This window comes from Akebia trifoliata, chromosome 13 (genome assembly GCF_017979445.1).
Source record: "Akebia trifoliata isolate Shusen 1 chromosome 13, ASM1797944v1, whole genome shotgun sequence".
NCBI classification, from domain to species: Eukaryota; Viridiplantae; Streptophyta; class Magnoliopsida; order Ranunculales; family Lardizabalaceae; genus Akebia; species Akebia trifoliata.
In genome coordinates this window covers 47,584-57,800 of record NC_141387.1, presented here as the reverse complement: position 1 = coordinate 57,800, position 10,217 = coordinate 47,584, and the positions used below count along the sequence as shown (strand labels likewise).

The window sequence follows — 10,217 nt, the reverse complement described above, 5'->3', positions numbered from 1 at the left end:
ATGCTTAGATTGGATTGAATGGTTAGTTGGTGGGGGGCCGGCTGGACTTGCATTAGAATTGAGATTTATTTTCTTCCTCAAAAGAGGATTATACGTTAAGGTCTTAGTATCATAGACCAATGTGCTTTCGGGTGACACGTTGAAGTGGTGCCATTTTTGTTCCTAGCTGGAAATGGCAAGGGGCCAACCTTGTTGATACTTAAAACATGTCAACACACGCTTGTACATTAAGATATCCAACACTACCTATGAACTAGCATTGGAATCGTGTCATGCGTTAGTGATTTCTATTTCTTTTTCCCTCTTTGATCTTCTTTGTGTGTTAATAAGAACAGTAATGGTTAGTTGGTTTTTTCTAAGAAATGGTAAATTAGTGTAAGTAGCTATGTTTGTCTCACCACCACCACTACCGGCAACAACAGGAAAAATAAAATCCCTTCGCAATCATGGACAGGAGTTGTTGCATTGTTACATGCAACCACACCACGCAAGTGTGCATCTCATCAAGGGATATTATGCATGATAAATAAGTACACGTATGCTGCAAACTGCACCTTTGCCCGTTAGTTGAGGAGAAATAAATGCATAGTTGCTATGAATTTCTCGGGGGACCACTCTATAAGGTCCAGTATGGTTGACCCTTGACTCAACCTTTTGCACATAGGACTTTTCCAAGGGTGCGGTGCTTGTGACCGCGGAATTAATCAAAATTATTATTATTTTGAATAGAAGAAAGAAAAGAAATAGTAGAAACAGATGAGCATGATAAGAATGCAGGATCGCTTCCACTGATTATGCATGACCCAAGGAGCTCTAAGAAAACATGGGAAGAGTAAGAAAGTCGACTTCTAACTATTGAATTTCCCTCAAACGACGAAAAATACAAGGAATGATGGTTTTCAGAGTTAAGTGGGTACAACCTCAGAAAGGGGAAAAAGTTGCAAGAGAAACAACCATAAAGCTAAAAAAAGTAATATCAACTGAATAAAAAAGTAGAAACTACGCTCACATACCATACTGTGCATCTTCAGAACCTCTTCAGTACCTAACAACTCTGCACAAGAAGACTCTAACTCCTCTCCCCGTTTCTTCAGAATAATGACACTGTTCTCTGCATTTCTCAGCTTATGCAGAATCTGATTCTGTTCCCCAGCAAGAAGTTTTTGCTCCTCAAATAGCCCAATTTGATCCTCTGTGGAAACTTTCAACTTTTGGGTTGTTCTCGTTATCACCACATACTCAACTTCAGCTTCTATCTTCTGTTTCAAGAGATTCTCAAGCTCAATTTCAACCTCTCTGCACTTCTCTGGAAGAGACTGTAGAGAGCTCCATGATTCTGCTTTAAGCAACTCACTTTTATTTAAAATGCCTTCAAGTTCAACAACCCTAGATTCCTTAACCTCAAGCATAGTCAAAGCCTCTTCCAGTTTCCTTTCCAGATAATTTACCTTCTGGTTTAATTTAATTAAAACAGCTTCCGGGGGAAAAGAACTACTTTTTGCAATTGTTTCAAAGCAAAACTGATCAACCGAGTCAGGATCATGTTCATGGTTTTCTGAATCAACAGATCCAATGTCACCAAATTTTTGAATTTCTGCAAAAGAAGCCAAGTTCAATCAATAGAACACTTAGCATTATTCATACCAAGCAAAAAAATTGGTATAGGCAAAAGATTCAATAAATTACATATAAAGACATGAACATGGACACATGTCAGGTCCAACATAAATATAAGACGTATGGTATGATAACTTTGAGAAGGCCAAAACACCTACACACTTGTACAGATGCAATATAATATAATACACTATTCATATTTGACTCGGGCTCCTTTTAACAAAAGGAATGAATGGAATATATTAGAAGTAAAAGAAAACATTTCGATACAAGACTACTCATTAAAATTAAATTTCTAATATCAAACCATGGCTATGCTTAACAACGTAATATTAAACAACCCTTTTTGGGGAAAATTGGGTAAAAATACATGTCACAAAGGGTGTGTTTTGTTATCTCTCCCTCCCTCTGTGTGTATGTGTGTGTGCACGTGTGTGGTTGGCTGGCTGACTAGCTGTGGGTGTGTCCATGACCTTATGAGCATTAGCCCAGTTGAGAGGAATAACAAATAGTTAAACATTAAGAAAATGAGAAAAATTCCAACTAAACCTTAATGTGAAGGTGGAAATCACTAAAAACCCTACTTTTTTTTTTTTTTTGATAAGTATAATGTATTGATAAACAGGAGAAAAAATTTACAAAGAGGCCGAGAAAGCCTCACAAAAGGCAGCAAGGAAAAGAAACGCTACAACATTAATGATTACATAAAGAGTTCCATCTAAAAACAAAATCGTCAAAAGTAGTCCCCGCAAACTCAATGTTCTGTTTTGACCAAAGGTATAAACAATGCAAAATCTCCAAGAAACCTGCATGAGAGCTTCTAATCTTACTATTAAACACCCGGTTATTTCTCTTGTTCCATACCCCCCAAGCAATAACTGAAGGAAGCATAGTCCATAGGAACCATTTTCTGGTGTGGAAAGCATTACTGGTCCACGCTTCTAACAACGAGGAGAACTTACGAGGAAAGACCCAACTAATACGGAATAGACTAAGAAAGTATGACCAAATATTATAAGAAAAGGAGCAATGAATGAATATATGATCAACAAATTCCCCTTTCCCCAAACAAAGGGGACAACAATTGGGCGTTATCCAATCCTGTGCAATTAAATTATCCATCATCATAATTCTACCAAGGGAAGCCAACCAAATGAAAAAGAAAATTTTAGAGAGAACTGACTTAGACCAAATGATCGGTCTTGAAAGGGATCGCTCTGCAAAATGAGTCAATCACTTATGGAAGGACCTAACTGAGAATCTCAAATCCTTAGTCCTTGTCCATTCCCACTTATTATGTTCGCTTTCGTTGAGATGAAATGTATGCAAGAGATCAAGGAAAGATGTCACCTCAGTTAGCTCCCAATCATTAAAGTTTCTCCTGAACCTAAATCCCAAATAGGGCTGAACTCGTTGCGATTCAAACACTGCTGGATAGAACGGTTTTTCTTAATAGAACAGGCATACAAAGACGGAAATTGAGAAGCCAGAGAGATTTAGCCATAATGACCTTAGATTTGAACCCCTTTCCACACAATACACCCATACGAATCTTTAGCTTCACCGCTATACCAACCTAGTCTCCTTTCCCCGTACTAAGCCATAATGACCTTCCTCCACAGTCTACCCCTCTCTTTGCCGAATCTCCAAAGTCATTTTCCTAGGAGCGCTCTATTAGTTAATCTAAGGTCCCTTATGCCCAGTCCCCTGTTCTCCTTGGGCATGCAAATCACCTTCCATCTGACCAAGTGATGCTTCTTCCTGTCGCTCTTGTCATTCCACAAAAAATTTCTCATGAGCCTTTCCAGTTTAATTTCAACCGACCTCGGAAGCGTGAACAGCGAGAGAAAGTAAACTGGAATACTCAATAAGGTACTTTTAATTAAGTTACTTTCTGTCCTTTCGACAGATAATTGGCCTTCCACATCTCAACCTGTTCTCCAATCTCTCAATAACATCATCCCAAATTTTGATATTATTGTAGGGCGCTCCCAAAGGTAAGCCCAAATAGGATGTGGGCAGGGTATCATACCTACAGCCCAAAGTTGTCGCTATCAAATGAATATCGTTCACTTCTCCTACCCCAAAAAGTTTACTCTTCTGCAGATTAATATATAATCCTGACATAGCCTCAAAGCAGCACAATAAAACACAAAGTATCCTCACCTGGTCTCTTGAATGCTCCAAAAAAACTAGTGTATCATCCGCAAATTGTAGGTGAGAGATCAAAGGGCCATCATTCACCCTACTTGAATTAATATAATGAAGGCTAACTTAGAAAGCACTTGGTAATCTGGTGCTTGTACAGCCTGCCTACTTTAAGCGCCTGGCAATATGTTTTTCCAAAGTTTTCTATATTTAAATTAGTGGAACTACCATACTGTCTGATCCTTGAGACAAGTTTCTACAGAAGCATCCAATAGGAATGGTGTAATTTAAAGACAATCACCAAAACTAAATGAAAAATGTGAATTCAGATGAATGCACGGCAGCAGCAAAACCAACATAACATAATGATTATAGTTGAAAGAGGATTCCACATTCATAACAAAGAAAACAATGCAGAGATTATTAATAGAAGTAAAAGAGAGCATAGGCCACCTTTTTCAAGGGCTTCTTGGACAGCCTGGAGCAAAATAATCGACTCAACCAAAGGATCCCGACCTGTTGACGGATGCTGATTGCCACTTTCTTCTTCCTTTGCTTCCCATGACACATCAGCAGCATCATCATCATCTAGTAAAACATCTTCAACTCCTCCCCCAATGTCTTTGCACGAAACTATCTGAATTTCCTCACTAGACTGCTGGTCACTCACCTGTGCTTCATAGCTATTCTCACCTTCATAATTTGAAGACTTTTCCCTCTGTTTTCCATTACTAGTCCCAGAAAAACTACCAACCTCTGTAAAGACAGCGTTGAAGCTTCTCAAGTCAGATTCCACGCTCGAATACGAGTTATCCTTGTCAATTTTGACCCTTTCTCCTCTAAGCTTCTTACTCGTTTCAATCCTACCTTTTCCCAGCTGAGCCTTTTGAAGTGCATTGGCTGAACTCTTTCCACTATGATTCTTCGCCTTGCTTTTGCCACGTGTGGATCCCGATCCCATCACAATGGGATTACCATACCTCATTTTTGGAGCACTAGCTGCTGTAGAAGACTTACTACTTCTATCCTCACTATTCTCAGACTCCGCACCAACAGGAAAAGCAGATCCCACAGCCAATCTAGAATCCGAACTTGAAGAACCTTTGACAACAAAACCACTTGGCACACCTGGACTTCTTACCGATGAATCAGCGGATGCAACAGAACCCTCACTCATCTGCTTGGTCTCGGAAGAAAACAGAAACTGAAGGGTACCTCATTTTTCGTTTTATATGGACTAATAATAATAATAACGAACATCAAAAGTACGTAAAGATCAGAAATTTGTACCCTTGAAAATAATAATTGGATTAGAACTAATAGAAATGAATGAATTTAGAAGGAACTCTTACTTAGTACCTTTTTCATCTGTGAAGCTTAGGAGGAGGATGAGTAAAGAAGGGAGGAGGACACTGACACACTAGTGACTGTGCTCATTCATGATCATGATCATGATCATGGAGTAGAAAATCCTAAATTTCTTCGTGGTTGGTTTTGCAATTAAAAAACTGAAAATTATTTATCAAGAGTTGCTGGAAGATTCTACTGGTGTGCTGACCCGGGCAGATGACAAGGATTGATAGGACCCACACACGTGACCCCATCATCAAGTCTGCTAGATTTATTTATTTTTTGTCTTTTGGGCCCACCGCTACGGAGTTTCCGATCTAATTTTATGATCATTAAGTAGGCTTTGACCTTTCTATTATTTTCTACACTGACTTCCTTGGACACTTGTTTCAACACTTTCCTAACGTGGCAGTGCTCAGAGAACTATAGATTCTTTCCTTGTATCTCGAGGAAAGAAATCTATGGTTCTTCGAACAAAGTCGGTGTAGTCAGGGGCTATAGCTTATTTGGACTGGAGTAATAAGGCCCAAGTAAAGATGAAAAGGGGGGCTCGGGGTTGGGCGAGATGGGCTTATCGTTAGTGGGCCTTTCCGTTTTTTTTTTTTTTTTATTCTTTCAGATTTCAGATATGCTTTATTCTTTCCTTTGTTAGTAATCAATATGCCATGTACAAGTCTCAACAAAAAGCTATATAGGTTTTTAATCACAATTTTGGCAATTGTCGAACATGTGGTGCGGATGGTGGAGCATTGGCTCAAATGACCAAAAATATAAATTATCCTTTAGCCATGGTTGTATTATCCAAGTATCCAAACAGATTCAAAGAAAATCCTCTAGTATAGATGATATAGCTATTTATAAAAGTATACAAAATAAAATGTTCTATCATGTGCAAGTGTATCGACTATAGTTTGACAATGCCGTAGCTATTGAGCTCATCCAGTGACAAGAACCATGGCTAAGCTCTTGTGCAAGGCAAAAAAATAAAATAATATATCCATGTCATCCTGGATGATCAAAGCCATTTCCATTAGCAACTCACAAATCTTTACTCTCATTTCTCGAATCCAATTCCCGTCTCCATTTTTTATCATAAAATAATTTAATTTCTAATTTCTTAAAGCCACTGCTGTGGAAAAACAAAATAGCAAAGACAACACAATCACATGATTCGGAAATGTGACTACGTCGACAGAACAGAACAGAACAAGAACAATTACGAGGTTTGGCGCTGCTCCCTGCACCACCGCAGCTCTGCGTGGCACAACAGAATACAAGACATTTACACAACTACTGCTCCAAACATAGAGTTTCTCCCCGGTGATTCTAGTAACTAAGTCTGGCACAAGATATCATCATTAAAGGGTCGAATGAACAATCCAGTTCCTCCCATCCAATTATATCCAAAATTCATACCTTTTATTGATTCAAATATGTTTACATGTGCTCTCGTTACCTCAATCCACATTCTCTTTGGTCTTTCCCCGTTCTTTTAGAAACTTCAACTTCCCTCCATCAAACCAAACCAAACAAGAAAATACGACTGACAACTGTTTCAATTTCAAAAATAAAAAATAAAAATAAATAAAAATGAAGAAAACTTTTTGTTCAGTTCAACAGCCAAATATCCCCATTCTACTCTACTCTCCAATGTGCGGTGAAATTTCCTCTTCCTCAATCTTCTCTTCTAAATTATCTGCAATTTGTTTAAGAATGTGTTTCTCCTCTACTTCAAGCTGCTGCATAGCTTCTTCAAATGCTAACAACATTTCCGGATCAAAGACAGAGCCATCACTGCATTTTCCTTTGTGCATGGAAACTGGTAAACCAATTGTACCAAATTTAGGAGTTACATAAGCTTGTCCCTCCACTTCGACCTGATCTCTAAGACCTCCAATGGTTGGAAACTCAATGGTGGATGGTATTGTAAGTGATGTTAGCTCCTTTGCCACAGCCTTTCTTCTTAAGCCCTTTTCATTTGTAACATTTCCTTCAATAGAGACATCTTCCACGACATCCATTACCTCTGTGGCACTCGAACTACAACAACTTACAAACAAATTTGTAGCCTCTATTTCTAAGTTATCCAATTTATTAGCTTTCAGCGACCCACCATGTTCAATCACACTCTCATCTTTAACAGAATCCTCCTCCCCACAATAAGTCTTATCCTTCCCCTCAATCTCACTTTTAACCTCCTCAATATTTGGACAAGTCATGGGCAAAGCTTCATAGGTGTATATAGTTCTTAACTTTGTATTTGTAACCGAACCTTCAAGCCTAACCTCCCGTGCTTTGAACCACCAATTTCTTTCCACAATCGCATCATATTCCTCTACTGTGTGAAAGCTTCTAGACCGAGTGATACCCTTGTTGTCCCCATTGGAGTCATGTTCTTTGTCTCCATCAATGCTTTGTTCCATGGAGAACTTGTGGTCTGGGGACCAATGGAAGCTTTTAGATTGTCTAGATGCATCAATGGATCTCTCTACTCTCAGTGGTGACTGTTGTTGTTGTTCTTCTAGATCTGCCATCAATTCCCAGGTGTTAATGGTCTCGAGATGGATAGGTCTGTCAGATGGTTTGACATGTGTACTAGATTCTGAAGTGAAACTCCCAACTTGGAGCTTCTTGTTGGCAGAGCAAACAAGAGCAAGGAATTGATCACCACCATTCCTAGAGATGAGTAGCTCTTCCAATACAGAAGGAAAACCTTTGTTTCTTCTCTGCAAACTCTGATTCATTTCTTCTTGAAAGCTGCTTGATCTAGTCATGACTTTTGAAGAAAAGCATCCCATTTTTGGATTATATAATGCCCTACTTAGCACCTAAGCTGCACAAGTAAAGAAAATGTACAAGATAAATAACTTCACTCATTATGGGATCAATTGTTGCTTCTTTTCTTAAACCAAAGTAACAGCCACTTGATCGGGTCACAGGCACCACATGCCACAGTAGGTGGTATATGGTGATGGGTGCTTGCAACACAGGCAGGAACCCACCTTACATCCAGTCCAGGCAAGGGCCTAACAATGACCAACCCCACCCATCCCGGCCCTGTCCGTTAGTATATTTTATATGCATATATTATATGTATAAACACATGTATAATTTTCTAAATTATAAATAATAAGTTTATTATCATCTCTTAGGATAGAGATTGAACCCCTAATTTAAATAAAAACGATATCAAATAATTTAAAAAAATGGATGAATTTAATTGTTTATAAAATCCAAAAATCAACACGAACTTGACCCAAACCTATTAGAGCCGGGTTCAAGCATAGCAAATTTAGGCCTGATGGGAAGTGTGGGGGACATTTTTCGAACTGCACCAAGGGATGACACGTGGCACATTGGGATCATAAACGAAAAGAAACCACCGAGTTCTGTCTCCCGGATAGGTATGGTCGGGTAATAGTGAAACTTGGATTAGTGGAAGGACAAACTCCGGAAGGCCGGATGAGAGTCAAAGGGAGATTTGACCGAACAAATCCCCGAAAAATCAGGGATTTGGATATAGAGAAAGTAGGAATTTACGGAGAGCAGGAAAGATCCCTAAATAGAAGGGATGGACAAATACAAATCAAGGGAAAATACATTCCTAATAGGAGGAAACTACTATGGATGAATTTAGAAAGAGGATCATGAAGGATCTTAAGGTTCAACTTTACAAATACTGGTGTAATGGACACTAAAAGGTATGAGATTCTCCCTCTCTAAACTCTATACTACTTTCTTTTGCACTAAGGTTCTGACTTGGACGTTGGAGAGGTGTTTTTGCAGGCACACCCAGAAGTGTAGGAGGAAGAAATCAAGTAGTGAGTGAGTATCGCAAGGTAGTGCAAGTTTTTGCATCTGCAGGAAGTCTATTTGTCATTTTTTATAAATTGAAAAAAGAAAATAATCCCATCTCTCGGAGGGGGGAAGTGATAGGAATTGAATTTATGTTTGAGTCGTGATAATCTGACGCTCCCCCCCCCCCCCCCCCCCCCCGCCTCAAGATACACAAGAAAAAGATTTATGGTTCTGTGTATCCCGAGGCAAATGATCTACGGTTCTGTGATGGGTGGGCGTCAGAAAATCATTATTCTTTATGTTTCAATACATCAATTGAGTAATAATGGATTGATGTAAATAAAGAATGTGACACAAAGTTTGAATATCAAGATACTAAAGTGGAGATCACCTTTCACAAAATAGTTTCTATTATTGATCAAAACCAGATAATCAAATAAATGGTTCGAGTGAGAGAGCGAGCTCAGTTGTGGAGGTGATTCAGATACGAAAACATTTCGTCAAGTCAACTGGAGAAACTAATCACATAAACCAGAGACCAGAAAGGAACATATAAGATCATCAACACATATATGTATCTCAAGAGCTAGAATAATTCTTCCAAAGGTAGCAAATTAAACAACAAAAGCTAACCCATTGAAAGGGGTGATTCATATGTACTAAAAATTTAAATTAAAATGGAAAATAAATTGAATAAATAAGAGAACAGATATGCGTACCTTTTGGAATCGAATCAGAAAAATTGAGTCTCTCTCGCACACATTCACCGACTCACAATTAATGGAAAATTTGAGGAAGGGAGGGGTGGGTTGAATGGTTTTCTATTGAGAAGTAGTGGAAAAATTAATGTTGTACTGTTGGGACTTGGGAGTCAAAGGATTGGAGGCGGGAGGGTCGTTAAGAGTTTCGTTTTCAGAGACTCTTCTTCGGAGTTGGTACACCAATCACGGCTTCAAAGCCTCTCGCACTTTCTACATTATTATTTACTTGCCTTGCCTGCACTCATCCCCACTATCGGAAACGGAAATGGACCACTTTTTTCTCTTCAATTTCCAACTTTGACACCACATTTACCTCTAAAATGAATATATGTATTTAGTGGGCTTCTATTAACACACCAATCCACATATATATATATATAAAAGGGATAATTATCAAAAAAATATCAAAAAAAAAATTATTTATCAAAATAAATCTAATTTTTAAAATTTTTCAAAAAAGATACAAAACCGGTCTTTTAAAGACCGGTTTTTCTCTCTCCTCAATTTTCCTCAAGACTTTCTCTCTCCTTTAATATTAAATTT

The 10,217-nt window shown here is 38.5% G+C and overlaps 2 protein-coding genes across 4 annotated transcripts; both read right to left on the bottom strand.

Annotated features, from left to right (window-relative positions):
- Window positions 1-826: 826 nt before the first annotated feature.
- LOC147387011 (WPP domain-interacting protein 2-like) lies at window positions 827-4,955 on the bottom strand. The gene is made up of 2 exons (XM_086420863.1): window positions 4,219-4,955; window positions 827-1,594 (listed from the first exon to the last, which is right to left on the bottom strand). Exons 1-2 carry the CDS (start codon window positions 4,940-4,942, stop codon window positions 906-908), a joined length of 1,413 nt encoding a protein of 470 aa, XP_086276989.1. The 5' UTR covers window positions 4,943-4,955; the 3' UTR covers window positions 827-905.
- A 1,217-nt stretch (window positions 4,956-6,172) lies between these two features.
- LOC147387010 (uncharacterized) lies at window positions 6,173-9,975 on the bottom strand. Of its 3 annotated transcripts, none has more exons than XM_086420865.1 (3): window positions 9,633-9,975; window positions 9,305-9,431; window positions 6,173-7,948 (listed from the first exon to the last, which is right to left on the bottom strand). In XM_086420865.1, the coding sequence occupies exon 3, from the start codon at window positions 7,911-7,913 to the stop codon at window positions 6,756-6,758; it is 1,158 nt and encodes a 385-aa protein (XP_086276991.1). In that variant the 5' UTR covers window positions 7,914-7,948; window positions 9,305-9,431; window positions 9,633-9,975; the 3' UTR covers window positions 6,173-6,755. The 3 variants fall into 3 exon arrangements, with proteins under 3 accessions (XP_086276991.1, XP_086276992.1, XP_086276990.1); XM_086420866.1 differs by having other exon boundaries at window positions 9,305-9,422; XM_086420864.1 differs by lacking the exon at window positions 9,305-9,431 and having other exon boundaries at window positions 6,174-7,948.
- Between the last annotated feature and the right edge of the window lie 242 nt (window positions 9,976-10,217).

Coding starts and splice junctions, on each gene's coding strand:
- LOC147387010 (XM_086420865.1), bottom strand. CDS start 7,913: ATGGGATGCTTTTCTTCAAAAGTCATGACTAGATCAAGCAGCTTTCAA.
- LOC147387011 (XM_086420863.1), bottom strand. CDS start 4,942: ATGAGTGAGGGTTCTGTTGCATCCGCTGATTCATCGGTAAGAAGTCCA. Junction 1,595..4,218: donor CCAAGAAGCCCTTGAAAAAG/GTGGCCTATGCT, acceptor CTTCTTTTGCAG/AAATTCAAAAATTTGGTGAC.